Source organism: Mytilus trossulus, chromosome 12 (genome assembly GCF_036588685.1).
Source record: "Mytilus trossulus isolate FHL-02 chromosome 12, PNRI_Mtr1.1.1.hap1, whole genome shotgun sequence".
Lineage (NCBI taxonomy): Eukaryota > Metazoa > Mollusca > Bivalvia > Mytilida > Mytilidae > Mytilus > Mytilus trossulus.
Genome location: NC_086384.1, coordinates 28,612,219 through 28,630,262, shown reverse-complemented (window position 1 = coordinate 28,630,262; position 18,044 = coordinate 28,612,219). Strand labels below are relative to the sequence as shown.

Here is an 18,044-nt window from a genome sequence, read left to right as displayed (position 1 = left end):
TTATTTTATGCAATCATTTGTAAACTTTTGAATGTAATTTAGTTGCTAACCTATCAGTTTTTCTAATATCATTTTCAGGTTTTATAAAGGAGCAATGGAAGACATCTCGAGGCCTTGCAGATGATGCCACACTGAACTCCTGGCAGATTGCCAAGTTATTGGAAGAAACTGAAATAGCTCTTTACCAAAACAAACCACGCTGTGATCATACAATGGGAGACTACCAAGGATCTCAAGATGGCTGGGTTAACAGTAAGTCAAAAACGGTCCCGTTTTGTATAATCAAACATGCAATAATTCAAAGTTTGTAAATCAAAATTATCATTTCAAAAAGTGGAGAATAAAATCAATTTTTAAAGACCATGTTAAAATGCAGACTGCATTCTGAATGGTAGCTTATTTTTGTATGTCAGTGTTTTTATGAAAAGAACTTTTCCCTTATTTTAGATGAAAAGATTTTTTTGGCATACTATCAAAAATGAATCACCACAAGTTTTACTCACTCTTGTATAAACCATATTATGTCTGAAATTTAAACACCATAGAAATTCAGTTTCATCCTTTTTTCAATTTCTTCATATTAAAATAAAAATGATGGAAAATCAGGCAATAACCATCAACAAAAAAAAGGAAAGAAAAAAAAGCATGAATTCAGATTCATTATTCAACAAATTTCAAATATAGTTATGACATTTACATTTGTTTACAGACTGTACATTAGGAGTGTCCCCTGGTGTCCTGGATGGAGATATTGTTTGTTTAATTGGTAGTAAATGTTCTGAGGTGTCTTGTTGTGTCAATGACCCTGAGAACATGAGTGACTTTAATACCTAATATAATTATGAAATGTTTTTACAGACTGTACATTAGGAGTGTCCCCTGGTGTCTTGGATGGAGATATTGTTTGTTTGATTGGTAGTAAATGTTCTGAGGTGTCTTGTTGTGTCAATGACCCTGAGACCATGAGTGACTTCAATGCCTACCTTAGTCTGGACCCCTGTGAATTCACCTTACTGATTGGAGTAGAGAAATACAGTTTTGAGGTCTCTCTTCTAGACTTTGACTTTGGTGAGTATGGATTAATATTTTATGTGTTATAAAGCTTTGAAGTATCTCTTTGTTTTTAGCTTTGGTAAGTATAAATTTCTGTTCAGTTTTTTATACAGCTTTGAAGACCCTCTAATTGTTTATGACTTTGGTGAGTATGGATTTGCATTGCTTTGTGCAAATTTGTATTTGCCATTCAAAATAAATAGTGAATATAGATTTACTAATTAGGTCTTTCCACTTTTCCGTGGAAAGACCTATTGGTTTTCTTCTTCTTCTGATTATTTTTTTTTTTTTCCTTGCGCCAAATTTTTTTCCTATGCAGCTTTTTTGTTCGGCAAGATGTCGCTTAGATACTTGGAATATGATATCAAACAGTTTATATGCTTTTGAAACTGACCCTGCTTAACCAAATTCTTTCCAATATAAGAGTTATCTCCAACAAACACTGTTTTTCTTGTTATCTTTAAGGCTTCGCAACCGTATAAGAAACCGACAAATTCATTTTTCCAAATTGCTCGTTATATCCTCAGGATGTTCTGTTTTATTTTGACCGAAGCTGTATAGATTCCATATGAGAGTTTTCCCCCCTTTTATGTGTGATATAAGTCATATGCATTTCTAACTGGTAAACCATAAGTGATAGAGACCTAGGGTCTTTTGATTTGAGATCCTTGGTCATGGTCATATTTTGGATTTTTATATGTCTTTGATTTCCCTATAATTCTCGAATGGTTATAGATACAGAAAATTTACATAGTGAAAAATGCTTGGTACTTTAAGGGGCAACTTTGTTACATTATGACTGTATTGGTTTTACCATTGTGTAAGGGACATAATCCCCATTGATGGTTTATAAAAAGCCATTATTAGGCCAAACTCTTAAACAAAAGGTCCTTGACCCAAAGGGTCTTTTGCAATGACATTGTGGAGCAATGACCTTGACGAATGTCAAAGGTCAAGGTCATGTACAAAGAGGCAAATTATGTGATTTTGGCACTATTTAAAGAGTTGTATGTGTGTTTGAATGTCAACCAACCAATCAATCAAACTATCAATCAATCAATCAATCAATCAATCAGTGTTTCCGTCTCATGTGTGGGGTCCAAGATCTCATGTTTCTTTTTCGCTTGTTTCAAGAGATCCTATCCAACATGTTTCACCAACCAACCAACCAACCAACCAATCAATCAATCAATCAATAAGTGCATGACTGTTTCTGTCTCATGTGTTTAATAAGGGGTCCAAGATCTCATTTGTTTCTTTTTCGCTGGTTTCAAGAGACCCTATCCAACGTGTTTAATCAACCAACCAATCAATCAATCAATCAATCAATCAATCGGTGCATGCATGTTTCTGTCTCATGTGTTCAATATAGGGTCCAAGATCTTCTTTGTTTCTTTTTCGCTTGTTTCAATTGACCCTATCCAGCGTGTTTAATCAATCAATCAATTAACCAACCAGCCAGCCAACCAACCAACCAACCAGTCAATCAATTAATCAATCATTCATTGCATGCATGTTTCCGTCTCATATGTTTAATACAGGGTCCTAGATAACATTTGTTTATTTTCGCCTGTTTCAAGAGACCCTATCCAAAGTGTTTAATCAATCAATCAATTAACCAACCAACCAACCAATCAATCAATAAATCAATCAATCAATCAATTAATCAATCATTCATTGCATGCATGTTTCCGTCTTTGTGTTTAATACGGGGTCCTAGATCACATTTGTTTCTTTTTCCCGTTTCAAGAGACCCTATCCTACGTGTTTAATTGTTCTAACAACCAACCAACCAACCAACCAATTAATCAACCAATCATTCAATCAATCAACCAACCAACTAATCAATCATTGCATGCATGCATGTTGCCGTCTCATGTGTTTAATACAGGGTCCAAGGTCTCATTTGTTTTTTTTCGCTTGTTCCAAGAGACCCTATCCAAAGTGTTTAAGTAATTAACAAACCAACCAACCAACCAATCAATCAATCAATCAATCAATATGTTTGACAGTTTATTTAAAACAATATGGAAGGAATAAACTCTCAACTATTCAAGAAGAATTGAATTTTAATACGTTCTTTCATCTCTTCTGGAAAAAAAATCCACATGCTTGTTATCAAATATACTCTGAAACTACAAGTCCAATCGACCTGAAAATTTGTAGTCAGCAGGGCATACATGTACTAAAACTTCATAAAACAACATGGTGCAGATATCTCTCAAGAATTTTCCTACAGAAAAGAAATTGCAATGCCGTAAAAATCGCTTGCTAGGTCCATAAATCTCAGTGAAATCCTACGATAAAATGTCCGCTCGTAGATTGAAATACTAGTCTGTGATACAAACTTGTGATGAAAAATGTACATTATAAGAAAATAATCATTAAACGTGTTTTAAAGTTACACCGGATCAATTAAATTCAAAGCATGCACTGCTGGTGAACTGTGATCAAAATGTAGATTTCCTACAATGACAAAAGAATTACATTGTGTGTATTCCGTCTCTATACATGTTGTCTGTTCAACGTCCCCACCTAAAAAGAAATAAAAATACTAAGTTTTCGTTATTATAAACCTGCGTCACGTGATGTCTCCTCATTTTGGCGCGAGAGTCACGCGGGGTACCTGAAATAAAATAAAATCTTTCCAAACTAAACATGAAACTTCTCCAGTAAAACATCAATATAGACCCCTTACAGAAAGAAAGAAAGAAAGAAACAAACAAACAAACACACACACACACACACACACATATCAATCAATCATGTTTCAAAGGGGGAAAGACTGTTTAAAATTGCTTTTTAAAAGCAATTGATTTATATTGTTTATCTGATTTCATTAGATGAAAATTTGGTATGGTCTCATATTTTTGTTGTGAAGTAATGTTCTAGTTTTAGGCTTCTAAATCAAAAGAAATAAAGAAAAAGAAAAAGTAACCTTTTATTTTCATTATTTATTGATATAATGATATTTGTGTATTTTATATTTTCAGAGAAGAGTTATGAGCTGGACCTTGGTGGTATATACAGAGTGAGGTAATATATTAAAATTACACTAACAAGCAAACCAATTCAATGTGTGATAAATATAGATTCTTACATTGATACCAGTGGATTATCGGATTTATCCAATCGAGATAGTTAAATTATCAATTTTAAAGTCCGAGCTGCCTCGGCGAGGACTTTAAAATTTATAATTTAACTATCGAGATTGAATAAATCCGATAATCCACAAGTAACTATGTAAGAATCTGTTTCTCTAATGATTAAAAAGACATTTTCTTTTTTTGTTAACCGAAAATCCCCTTCGAGTGCCTTTCACATTGCACGAAGTTGTCAATTTCATTAACACCTGTTATCAAATTTTGATTCATCCAGTTAGCTAAAAAGGTCATGAACCTTAAAATCATCCAATGACCTTTTGAGATCACCAGCAACCACACGTTGATTAAATTTTTTTATACAATGGGTTCGGAAAGGGATAAATTTCCATAGAATTAGAGAAAATTTAATACATGCCAAGGAAGGATGTGCAAAGCCTAAAAATGCAATAATTTCGTATACTACTTTAAACGAGTTAACCTATTATTTTTCAATGAAACTAATAGCTATTTCTTGGAATTCTTCTAATTTGTGATAAAAGAGTTTTTTGTCTAGATGTTTTAAAGTTGACAGTAGTATATGAGTTTTCCTCATTGTCGAAGACTGTATATTTGCCTATGATGGCTTACATCCTCTTCATTTGAACTTTGGTGAACAGTTGTTTATTGGCAATCATACCACATCTCCTTATTAGTCCCCTAACAACGAATTCGAAGGGGACGTTAGGTTTGCACTCCTTCTGTCTGTTTGTCCATCAGTCAGTGCTGCAAATCACTTTTCCTCACTTTTTCTTCATGCTTGAAGATATTGATTTGATATTTTATATATACTTTTATCATGACAAGTTACAGATCAAGTTCGATTTGTGTTATGGTCCTTGGGCTTAGAAAATTCACTCACATAATCAGTTTTCTCCAATTTTTTGTTCCAATACAATGAATTTTTAACCAAAAGGGGACAAAGTATTGCTATGCAATACTGACACAATGCTTGTTTTTATATTGATAGTTTTGTACAGAAGTTATTTCGTAGACTGGTTTGGGTAATGTTGGGTTTGTTGACTCCTTTTATCCTTTAATTTTTATTCAAATAATGAAAAAGTGGTGATAAACTACAATAGGTTGAGATTTGAATTGTTTCTTGTAGAACAAGGAAACTTTCTTTTTACTAATTACATATTTAAACTAATATTTTTTGGCTCAAAATAGAATGTTCTAAATGAGTACAAGTATTTTTCACCCTGTTACTTTCAGTGTTAATATTCTTTTAACTATTACTGAATGAAATTGTAATAAAACAAGTTGGTAATATATTTTATTCTTTATTTATACAATTGGAAACCATCATGAAATTGCAAGATAGTAACAATATTGTTTGTAATCTTGGAGTGTGTTTGCCATTAGATTAAAGCCTGTGAATCAATATGCCCATAAACGAACTTTTACTGCCAAGATAGTCATCAAAGAGGTTTTCTCTAGTGACAGTATGTCCTGTTTCAATCCAAACATGATCCCCTTCATTCACTCGGCAAATAACAAACTGAGAAGTTTGAATTCTTTGATCTGATGATCCTGGGTAAAGGACTTGCTCAGCTTTAACAACATTATCAACTCCGAGTTCTGTATCGATAATTTTCCCAGTCATATTGTCCAAGCAAACATGAAGACACCAGATACAGGTGATACAAACACACCATCCCCAGTGTTGAAATTTGCTCCTTCTTCGTACTGAATCTCGTTGAATTTCACTATAGATCTTTGGTCGAGTGTAATATCAGATGACAGTGTAACATAGAACATGACATGTTCATCCTTCTTTCCTGAAAATAGTTATAACACTACATAAATAGAACACATCTTTTATGTTAACATTGAAAATTCATTTACTTAAACTGTAATACAACAAACAATTATTTCCATCCAAATACAAAAAAAAAAACTTGAAATAAAAGAGATTATAAAAATGTAACTGAGAAATCAATAAACATATACAATTTTGTATGTTCAACATCAGTGTTTTTTTAGCATTTGGCAATTCTTACCAAATCTCCATATAAGTTATGAAATTACTGAAAAAGAACCAACTTTCAGAACTAAGTGGACCGTTGGTTGTTTACTGTAAAAATTTACAGTCCTATAAATAGTCAATATAGTATGAAGAAAATGTAATGATGCAGGGCTCCAACATTTAAAAAAAAATTGCTTACTTTTTGATAAACTTTGTAACCTCATTAGTCAGATTTAAGATTCTCTGCTCCATTTTTTCCATGGAGGTTTTCATTAATTCCATTCTGCTATCAGCTTCTGTGTCATTGCGAATAGACTTTGATTGAACTACTTTCAGTAAAACAAATATTAGGCATAGCTTAAGAATAAAATCCATCATTGTTCAAGCTTAGTTAGTTAAACTATGAGAAAATGGCTGAATTAAAGTAACTTATATTAATTTTGTAACCTTCCCAATAGTGTTTCCTCCTTAAGTATCTCATTATGCTCATCGGAAATTCCCAGTTCTTTTATGAAAGGAGTATAAACAAAGGAAACACATTGCATAAGATGTAACTTAAATGATGGAAGTGAAGTATTTTGTTTTTAAAACACAGGAAAAAGCATCAAGGAGTTTTAAAATTAAGTGTTTTGGGAAATTTCCTTAAAAAACTTCCTTAATTTGTCTGTTTAAATTATTTTTTTATTACATTTGATTTTGCAGAATAATATTCAAAAGTCTATTAAAGAATTATAGATTAGGTGATACATGGTTAAAAATCTTACAAACAGCTTCTTTGACATTTTGATTAGAATGCACAAGAAAATAGACATTTACTATCGATTCTTGTCATGACTGAGACAAAAGTTGCCTATTGCAAGACATATGAATCCTACATTTTTGTATAAGCTTTATATTAGAGAAGGTATAAAATCTTTATGATTTGTAACTTTGTCTTCAGATGCCTAATGTTATGAAGTTTTGGTCTGTAATACGATCTCATTTTCATGGTTTAGCGATTGCTAAAAATCTGTACAGTTTTTTATCATGTGAATTTCTCACTTATTATGAAAACAATTTTTATTGAAAGGGTTTGAAATACTTTGACCTTATTTTCAAAGATCCTAATAATGTTAATTTATAAAATATCTGCTTGATCTTGAAAACTATCAAATAAAGTTTAATCATGATCAGAAATGCAGGTGCACATATTATTGAAAAAGGAGAAACATTTTTCAAATGTAAAGGTACTTCAGACTTTTATTTTTGTTTTTAGTTCAAAGATTTATCTTATTTTAACCTGTAATTATGTCCCTATCTTAGAAGCAACAGGGGCATTTTGTGTTTTCTGTGACCTCTGTCTTCCCATCCGTTCTACTCATTTTTAGTTTCCTCACTCTTACTCAAGTTTTCCTCATTCAATGTTATGAAACTGATTTACTATGCTAAGAAATCAAACTTGCCACAAAAAAACCAACTTGAATGAATGTTGAATATTTTTGTCGTAACTTATTGAAATGTTTTGTATTTATAGTTTCTCTGTAGACGATTTGATGAGCAGTGGAATGTATGTGGTCAACATGACGGTCAGTATCTGTTGGAGCAGTGGTCAAGATTGTCAATTTGTGACACAAGTGTTCCAGAATACATTGCTACCTAAACATACATGTACTACACAGACAGGTTTTGCTCAGTCGGGTAAATATAAAGACAACAAATCTTTTCACATCATGAGTTGTCAAGGTTGTCAAACACTCCCTAGTATATAAGAAACATTTGAGTGTAAAAGTACTCATAAGTCATGAACATTTTAGTTTAGCTTGAAACAGATTCTTATCTTAAGTTTATTTTTTACAGGATTACAATGAAAGTGATTATCTTAATTGAATGTTTGACGTGAAATTGATTTCCTGACATTTTGAATTAAAAAACAATGTAGTAGGTTTAGGGATGTGTGTCTTGGGGGAATTAAAAATCAAGTTCTTTTAAAACAATCAAGAGTAAAAAAAAGAAAACAGAAATGGAAGCTATCAAGAAGGACAAGCACTTTTTTAGCATGACTGTTAATCACTAATACAATGGCACATATCCTTTGTATATTATCCTGTAACTTGTTTCATTGATGCTAACATGCTATATATTGGTTTTATTTTTCATTTTTAGGATTTAGTTTAAACATCTGGCTTAATGAAACAGGATATACAGATGCCACACCCTTGACAGGTGATGCCCTAGATGACCTTGAAGAAGTCCTTGACATTGTCAAATTCTATGAACCTACTGGTTATACTGTAGTTAATGTCAGTAGTAATGGCTGGAACAATGGTAAGTGCATACAGATGTTTTCATAGGAATATGGCATATATCAGATTTAGGTCCGCTGAACAAATAGATTAGATTTATCAAGAGAACCAGTTTCTGTTTCACTTTAACTATTTTGATCTGACATCACTAATGAGTCTTATGTACCCGGTAAACGAAATACATGTCTGGCGTACTAAAATATAATCCTGGTACCTTTGATAACTACTACTAATATTTGCTTCATTTTCGTTTATCATGATCAAATGATATGGAAGTTGCTATTTGTTAGAAGTCTTGCTAATGTTTAATAGAAAGAGAAAGAAATATGCTTATGTTCATGCCCACTTCCAAATTTGATTGTATGGTGGAAAAGCTGTCAGAAAGGATTCTTGTAAAATTGCCTCAGCTAGATTATTTGATGCTATAGATTTCCATGTTTTATAATGGCATTTTACCAAATTAAAGTTTTAGGTCATAGTATTAACGTATTATCCTTGTACACTGAGAATTTTTTGGTTATTTTATAAAAGTCTTTATACCTTAGGTTATACATCATAAGCAATTATATTTACAGCGAAATAAAAAATACATTGAAGTCCATGATATAATTTAATAATTTCAGAATGTGAATTGGGAATGGAAGAGTTACCCGATATTTCTCCTGCAGCTAATTGTACTCTCCAGCCACATTGTACTGCCGTAGACTGTAGTGTGTTCTCACCGAGACTTGGCAGGAGTTTCCATGCTGCTGTAGAAATTGACCCCTGTCATGCTCGTATGATGGTACAGATAGAAAAAATGAACTTTAATGTCGGACTACTGGAAAAACAATATGGTAAGAATATCAAGCAAAATGACTAAATTCTGGGAGAAATTCAAAATGATTGTTACTGCTATTTATTTCAGCTGACAGGGCATGACTTAAACAGTTACACGTTTAAAGGACCCTCTTTTAGGAAAAGATAAACCTTTAACAGTTACTGTTCATCTAATAAATTTTACCTTCTAAATGTTTTTCATTTTGAAGCCATTAAATTTGTAATTTATGTGTAATCATATTAATTGCATTATCATTGGGATGTAAGCCTAACCCAAACTTTATGAGGTATAGTCTTGGAAAATCAGATTTACTCAGTCTGATATCTGTACCTGCAACAAGTTTAGCTAGACCTAAAGTAAATGATACCTGTAATTAGGCCTATTAATTTTTATCTAGAAAATGCAGCCTAAAATTACTGTTATATAATATACCTCTGATTTTGCGTATAGAAGACGTGCATCTGAATCATATATATATATATACATATAAATATACTATACAGTCTGCCAAAAAGTTAAGCACCACCTAAATTTTATTGCATCAATTTTTTTTCAAATTTAATAAGATCAATTAATCCTCGAAAAAAAGAAAACAATCATAAAGCAATTTTGCTAATGTTTACCATAAATAAACCACAAATATAATTTTGGTCACTTATGAAGGTTCTATGCTTGTAGGTTTTTCGTTCATAGAAATAGTGTAAATTACACAATTCAGAAACAGAATTTAAGTTTCACTGTGATTTTATTTTTTTACAGCAATTGATCACCCAATATCATTAAAATTTTCTACACATAATCTTTGGTATGTTCGGCAAATTTAATGTCAATATTTGAGTCAATAGCATGTGTAACAACCTCTCTTCTGATACAATTTCATAACACAACGTATCTTTCTCAGTAAAAGCCTTCAAAACTTTAGTTGAGGAAATCTGTTGCATTAAACAACAAATGCCATTTTTTAAATCGACAAAATATTGTGAAGTTGGATCTCTGCGATTGAGATTTCCGCCAATGGCATCTCAGACATGTTTGATAGGGTTTATGTATGGAGACATGGAATGCCAAAAAATAATGGAAATGGCTTGTTGCTCTTTGGACTCGGTTAAAATCCTTGCCCTGTGTGGTCTAGCGTTGTTGTCCATGTACAAGAGTCTTGACAATGTTGATGCAAGTAAGGGATTATTAAAATGAGGGACTACAATGTTTTAAGGCACCAAATCTCTGTATTTCTGTCCCTTTATATGTTACCCTGCAGAATATGCATACCCAACTTATACCGGTATAAGAAGCAACCCCGTACTGGAACACCACCAGCACTGATTGCAGTCTTTGTGCAAACATTGTTTTGGTCATAGGCCGTTTTGTTTCCCCGCGAAATTCGTATGATGGCGTCTACTGGCAGTAAATGAAACTTACTCCCATTTGACCAATGAGTGTTTTGTCAGCTTCTTATGTTCCAGCATATATAGTCATTATCCCATTGAAACCTGACGGTAGAGTGCCTGCCTGTAAGCACAGGTCTCTATACACCACCACTTGCTCTTCGGTTGCCTCTATGAAGTCGACAGACCAATGTACGAACACTAACACGACCACCTGAAGAAACTGTCTATTTGTAAACGCGCAGATGACCTTTGATAAAAGATTGCTTGACTGCTTTATCTGAGTTCAATCTTTTTGGTCGTAATGAATTTTTCTAGTGTATGTTAAAGGTAATTCGTAACACCAAACATTAAATTTTTTTTCGCAATAGTTAAACAAAATATTGCCAGTTATATTTCGGTTGTGCTTAACTTTGGCGGACTGTATACATTAAGCGTATAGAAGAGGATAAAGTTTTATGATTTTAACTTTTTAGCTCACCTGGCCCACAGGGCCAAGTGAGCTTTTCTCATCACTTTGCGTCCGGCGTTAGCTTTTACAAAAATCTTCTCCTCTGAAACTACTGGGCCAAATCAAACCAAACTTGGTCACAATCATCAGTGGGGTATCTAGTTTAAAAAATTTGTGGCTTGACCCGGTCAACCAACCAAGATGGCCGCCACGGCTAAAAATAGAACATAGGGGTAAAATGCAGTTTTTGGCTTATAACTCAAAAACCAAAGCATTTAGAGGAAATCTGACATGGGGTTAAAATGTTTATCAGGTCAAGATCTATCTGCCCTGAAATTTTCAGATGAATCGGTCAATAGGTTGTTGGGTTGCTGCCCCTGAATTGGTAATTTTGAGGAAATTTTGCTGTTTTTGGTTATTATCTTGAATATTATTATAGATAGAGATTAACTGTAAACATCAATAATGTTCAGCAAAGTTAGATTCAATTTTACAAATAAATCAACATGACCGAAATGTCAGTTGACCCCTTTAGGAGTTATTGCCCTTTATAGTCAATTTTTAACCATTTTTCGTAAATCTAAGTAATCTTTTAAAAAATCTCCACTGAAATTACTAGGCCACAATCATCTTTGGGGTATCTAGGTTGAAAAATGTGTCCGATGACCTGGCCATTCAACCAAGATGGCCGCCACGGCTAAAAATAGAACATAGGGGTAAAATGCAGTTTTGGGTTTATAACTATGAAACCAAAGCATTTAGAGCAAATCTGACAAGAAGTTAAATTGTTAATCAAGTCAATATCTATCTGTCCTTTTTCAGATGAATTGGACAACTGGTTGTTGGGTTGCTGCCCTCCAATTGGTAATTTTTAAAGAAATTTTGCTGTTTTTGGTATTCTTGAATACTATTATAGATAGCGATAAACTGTAAACAGCAATAATGTTCAGCAAAGTAAGATCTACAAATAAGTCAACATGACCTAAATGGTCAATTGACCCCTTAAGGAGTTATTGCCCTTTATAGTCAATTTTTAACAATTTTCATTAATTTGGTAAATTTATGTAAATTTTTACCAAATATAGTTCTCTGTTACTAATGGGCAAAGTTCATTATAGATATAATTGTAAGAAGCAAAATCGTTCGGTAAAGTAAGAACTTCAAACACATCACCATCACCAAAATACAATTTTGTCATGAATCCATTTGTGTCCTTTGTTTAATATGAACATAGACCAAGGTGAGCGACACAGGCTCTTTAGAGCCTCTAGTTTTATTTATAAATCATATACCTTTATGACCACAATAGCAAAATACTGTTGACATAAGAATTTCATCAAAATTGTGTACAAAAGTTCTGTTTGACTAGAAAATACTGCCATCCTATAAATATCATGCATAGATGAGCCCTTCATTTTTTCTTATATTTTAGGAGATTTGTGGCAAGTTTGGCTGAGAGGGATTGTTAGAATGGAGTAAGTTGTCCTTTTTTATATTTTTTTCATTATTTTACAATGTGTAACATCTGATTTTTTAATGCATAATTTATGAATGCAGATTTTGAACAAGTCTTGAAGATTGTGTTGAATTCTTGATAATTTATAAAATAAAATCAAGCAAAAAATTAACCCCCCTTTTTTCTTTACATTATATTTGACACATTTACAGAGTCTAATTATGAGTGTTTAAACTGAGATCTTCAATTTTGAAATGCAATGTCAACATCGTACGATTTATAAAGACTCAATCCTATAAAATAAAAAGTTTGATACATTATTATTGGCTTTAAGTGAAAAAATATTAAATGTATAACTCAAAACTTTAATCATCTTAGCTTCACCATAAATAATTTACCAAGTGAGAACCTGTACTTATTGAACATGAACTTGAGTGTATGTTTCGAGTCGCCAGGAGTATGTGAAGTTGGACCTGTCAACATTTTTGTCAACACTTTATTGCCGAAGAAAACTTGTGATTTCTCCAGTGATTTTGTTGTAACAGGTATGCAGAAAAAAATAGTTTAAAAACTAGAAATTTTGTGGGCCCCTTATATAGCATATTAATCTATTGCAATAAAAAATCATAATTTCAAATAAAATTTGTAGATTTCGCTAACTAAGTCCTTATATTTGTATAAAATAACATTCGTCTATAGTGGAACATTGTTTTAACAATGAATTAGCTGCAATCAAAATTTGCTTGTTAGTCCCTCTCTGTGATCTCAAATAGATAACTCTGGCTCATTTCCCAATCAATCTATCATGAAGGGAAGTAATTTCCTGCAATTATTATTCATAGTCTATTTCAAAAATGATAAAAAGTTCTTTATATTGGTATGTAAAAATTTTAAACGTTTCAAATTTATGAAATTATATTCGTACATCAATTGTTTTGATACATCAATAACAAAAACTGAAATATATTGCATTGATTCATTTTGTAATTATTCAAAATTATATCAGAAACCTAAACATAATTATAAAAAAATGAACCTGTTAAGGGGAGACAATTCTCGTATAACTTTTTCGAATTGGCAGATAATACCACGGAATGTCACTCATCATACAAATGGCACATCCATATAATTAATTAACTGCGCAATTGCGCTCCACCTTCAATGATGATTCTGAATTATAAATATAACCAAAAGTTGTTAATCTATAGATAGTGAAGACTAATGAAAGCTAACCCACTGTAAAAATATTTTTTTTGCACTTTCATAGCTCAAAATTAACGTTTTTACAGAATATTTGAATAAAGTAGTTACAGATTTTTCGCTTCTCAAAGTGTAAGACGCAATAAAAATAGTATGCTTGCACAATCTTAAAAAAATAAGGATTTAATTAAGTCCTAAACATTTTGACATTTCTTCATATATTTTGATCGAAAACAGGTTTAAACAAATCACACGTACGTGTTAAGATCCGACTAAATACCTATTTCCCGATATGGTCAGGTAAAATTGCTACTTTATAGCTTGCTGTTTGGTGTGAGCCAAGGCTATACTTTGACCTATAATGGTTATACTAATAATGACTTGGATCTTTGATAAACTTCTCTTGACAACTAATTTCAAATATAATTAAGCTCTGTATTATATAATGAATCAGGCAAATAAGATATGTAAAGTTTATATTGTATGAGGAAGGGGTTCATAATGGGAGCTAGAATGATTAACTTAATTTAGTTTGCAATGTAATAATGCATTTTTGAATAGATTTATACTACTAAAGCTAAGAAAAGGAAAATTTATAAGTTTAAGGATTTTTCATTAAACAGTAATGTTAGATAGAAAAATAGAATAATAGAAAAAATAATGTTATTAAGTTCAACTGAATTCAAATGTTGTTCAAATCCACTTGCTAAGGGAAATAACTCAATGCTGTTACTTTTTTCTTTGATTTGGAAATTATTTGTCTACCACCATTAAACTAATGTGTCTAAAGTTTTCATTATTTCTTCACATCATGGTGCAGAGCTATTAGTTTCAGTCGACATACACACCATCTTGAAATAATTACTTATCACAATAAGATTCTGATTGGTTGTTTTATGATGTGGCTGATTTACAGCAACAGCTTAAATGAGATAAAGAATTACAGACTTTTGTCGTCTCAGGATAAGACATCAAATGTGTATTACAGTTCCGATCAACTATCATTAATTTCATGTTCGTATGATATATTGCACACTGAAATTCAATATTGAAATATCAATTATTAATATGTGTTTATTTGCTTTGTTAATCTGCAATATGCACAATTTGTTTTGCTAAACAATGTTCCTATACAGTTTCATAACTTCCGCCACTCTAGGCACACCTCAAGAGTCGTGTCTATTTGTAAATTTTTACGACAAGTAAAGTGAACAATTTTTTTAACGCACACTCTTAAAGTAAATCCAATTTATATCAATATATATCTTAAAATATCACATTTCCAATAGTGAATACTAAATCAATAACCACATGCACACATATTACATTAAATTAGGATAGAGCAAAGCAGTTCTCAGCTTTTTTAAAAGAAAGCTCATGTGCAATTTATAAATTCATTTTTTAAATTTATTTTAGGATTCTCCTTGGAGTCAATGATACAGACTTATCATTTAACTGAAGTGACCACACTACCTAGGTACTTTGTACAGCAGGTTTTGAATACAGCAAGTGTGTCACAATATCTACTGGAGCAGTCTTGTAACAGACTGACTTCACCATTTGGTACGACTTTCGATGGATGGAAGAAAGGTAAGGGCAATATAATTTAGTGTAAGTGACCACACTTCCTAGGTACTTTGTACAGCAGGTTTTGAATACAGCCAGTGTGGCACAATATCTACTGGAGCAGTCTTGTAACAGACTGACTTCACCATTTGGTACGACTTTCGATGGATGGAAGAAAGGTAAGGGCAATATAATTTAGTGTAAGTGACCACACTTCCTAGGTACTTTGTACAGCAGGTTTTGAATACAGCCAGTGTGGCACAATATCTACTTGATCAGTCTTGTAACAGACGGACTTCACCATTTTGTACAACATATGATGGATGGATGGAAGGTATATTGATAGTTGTCAAAGAAAAGAGCTTGTAAAGACTGGTTAAAGGAGCCCCCTTATGGACCTATATATATATATGATAAATGCATATGTATCACTAGTACTTCAAATGTTGGCTTGCGAGGGGGCCTCTTCTTGATGCAAATTACTTTTCAATTAAAAAAAATATATATATATTTTTAATGTGTTTTTTTTCATTAATAGACAAACATATTAAAAAGATACATCAAATAAAAAAAGAGTAAAAATCAGTTTAATGTTCTTAATTAACCATTTCAGCAACTAAGGAATTATGAGTAATATTTCAAAATCGACTTGTACACCAAAATTTGGTGATTGTTCAACAACTTTCTAAACAATAGATATTTAGACAATAGGGTAATCTGTATTTATAATCACAGAAATTACTCATAATCCATAGAAATAAGTATTCTGATACATAAAAAAGATATAGTGAGACTGTGGATTGTAAATTTTACTTAATATTGTTAACAGGTTGTACAACTCAGTCCTTGACATTGGAATATATTAAACCAACAGAGACAACCTGTTATACGTTACCAGATTGTACAGGGTTCCAGTGTTGTGTAGATGCCTCTGTCATTGGAAGGTCTTTCTTGTACAAAATATATGTTTTACTTTGTTAACAGGTTGTACAACTCAGTCCTTGACACTGGAATATATTAAACCAACAGAGACAACCTGTTATACGTTACCAGATTGTACAGGGTTCCAGTGTTGTGTAGATGCCTCTGTCATTGGAAGTTCTTTTTTTGTACAAAATATATGTTTTACTTTGTTAACAGGTTGTACAACTCAGTCCTTGACATTGGAATATATCAAACCAACAGAGACAACCTGTTATACGTTACCAGATTGTACAGGGTTCCAGTGTTGTGTAGATGCCTCTGTCATTGGAAGGTCATTCTTGTACAAAATATCTGTTGATGCTTGTAAATACAAATTGACTGTCGCCATTGAAGGTCTAGAATATGAACAGAATCTCCTGACTTACAAGTTTGGTGAGTTAGATAGATTATGAATACAATTGATGAATCACTGCATGAATTATAAAACAATAAAATGATATGCAAATGAACTAATGAAAAAGAAATAGATGAAATATTTTTCAGTTACTCAGGAATTTTCTAAAACTTTTTGTCTGAACATACAATCTTTGCAAAACAAGCTATTTATAGAGGAATCATAGAGATTAATTTTTGAATTAATATTGCTATAATTCCATTAATAATTGCAGTTTCTTTTTCAGTGAATTAAACAAATGATATCTCCTGTATATATAAATGATGTTTCTTGATTATATATTTCAGGTACACAAGATAAGTTCTACATAAATGGTGTTTTCAAAATGGAGTAAGTTAGCTTTTTTTATAAACACAACATATTCTGCAAAAAGAAACAAAACTGCAACAAACATTTACAACTTTACAACATAAACACAAAGAAAAAGCTTTATCATAACATGAAATATTTAAATTCATTATGAAGTATGTGTTTTTAATGATATCTGTTTCATTGTTATAGCGGAAATTTTTGGTCATGTTCAATGCTAGATGAAGATATATGATTAAAGATGTGACCTTCTAAATGAGGGTGTGGGGGTGGGTAGCATTTATACTTAAAGAGTTCTATAGGCTATTGAAATACTTGGTGGAATATGAAACGAATTAGAAGAGTGTGGATCAGGGCTTCCAAAACGGTCATATATTCCGGTCATTTGTATAATGTCCGGTAAAAGACCGGCTGGGAAAAGCATGAAACGGTCATAATTTTTTTAGTTTTCAAGGCTTTTTCGGTCATTTTAATATAATTCACGATCTTTTTGACCCAACATTTTGCCTTTAACAGCCATACATTTCCGGTCATAAAAGTGACATGTTGATTAATTACTATCAAAACAACCCTTACTTCAATACTTTCTAATTTTAATCAAGGCTAATTAGTTGTTGGACAGCTGAAAACTATACCTGTTCAGGTGACAGGTAAACTAATTTCAGTACCGGACATCGTATAAATTTAATCGTTCCATTCACAATTACTTTCGTACATTTCAGCGGTTTGTATCTAATTGATTTAGTCCAAAAGATCAAATTTATAATAAATACATTTATAAACTTGATTTGATGAAACATTAAAAAAGGTTTTACATGAAAAAATCGTCAGAACTACGTTGTATGAAGAAGAACACGTGTGCGCATGTGCACAGGTGGGAAATTCAATTATGCATCCTACATTTCTTCAAAATTCTAAAACTATCATTGATACCTGTACCTAACGTTCATTTCAAGTATTTTGTTGAAGAAATAACGTGGAAAGAGCTTCTTCGCTCAGTCGCATACAGTCGTGCTATGTAAACGTACACGGATT

The 18,044-nt window shown here is 32.1% G+C and overlaps 3 protein-coding genes and 1 pseudogene across 3 annotated transcripts in view; 3 read left to right on the top strand and 1 right to left on the bottom strand.

Annotated features, from left to right (window-relative positions):
* LOC134692339 (uncharacterized) overlaps positions 1–931 on the top strand; it is a 44,936-nt gene extending 44,005 nt beyond the window's left edge. The window contains exons 36-37 of the mRNA XM_063552794.1: positions 79–252; positions 710–931. Coding sequence (XP_063408864.1) covers positions 79–252; positions 710–834 — 299 coding nt within the window. The 3' untranslated portion in view covers positions 835–931. The remainder of the gene's footprint in view (positions 1–78; positions 253–709) is intronic.
* On the top strand, positions 865–15,567 carry LOC134693725 (uncharacterized). Its single transcript, XM_063554625.1, has 8 exons — positions 865–1,068; positions 4,047–4,089; positions 7,676–7,839; positions 8,305–8,466; positions 9,068–9,280; positions 12,533–12,575; positions 12,935–13,101; positions 15,173–15,567. Exons 1-8 carry the CDS (start codon positions 963–965, stop codon positions 15,364–15,366), a joined length of 1,092 nt encoding a protein of 363 aa, XP_063410695.1. The 5' UTR covers positions 865–962; the 3' UTR covers positions 15,367–15,567.
* On the bottom strand, positions 5,457–6,643 carry LOC134693081 (uncharacterized; annotated as a pseudogene).
* Positions 15,568–15,649: 82 nt separating the features above from the next.
* LOC134692338 (uncharacterized) overlaps positions 15,650–18,044 on the top strand; it is a 60,395-nt gene continuing 58,000 nt past the window's right edge. The window contains exons 1-4 of the mRNA XM_063552793.1: positions 15,650–15,656; positions 16,152–16,223; positions 16,463–16,678; positions 16,988–17,030. Of these exons, the coding sequence (XP_063408863.1) occupies positions 15,650–15,656; positions 16,152–16,223; positions 16,463–16,678; positions 16,988–17,030 (338 nt within the window). The remainder of the gene's footprint in view (positions 15,657–16,151; positions 16,224–16,462; positions 16,679–16,987; positions 17,031–18,044) is intronic.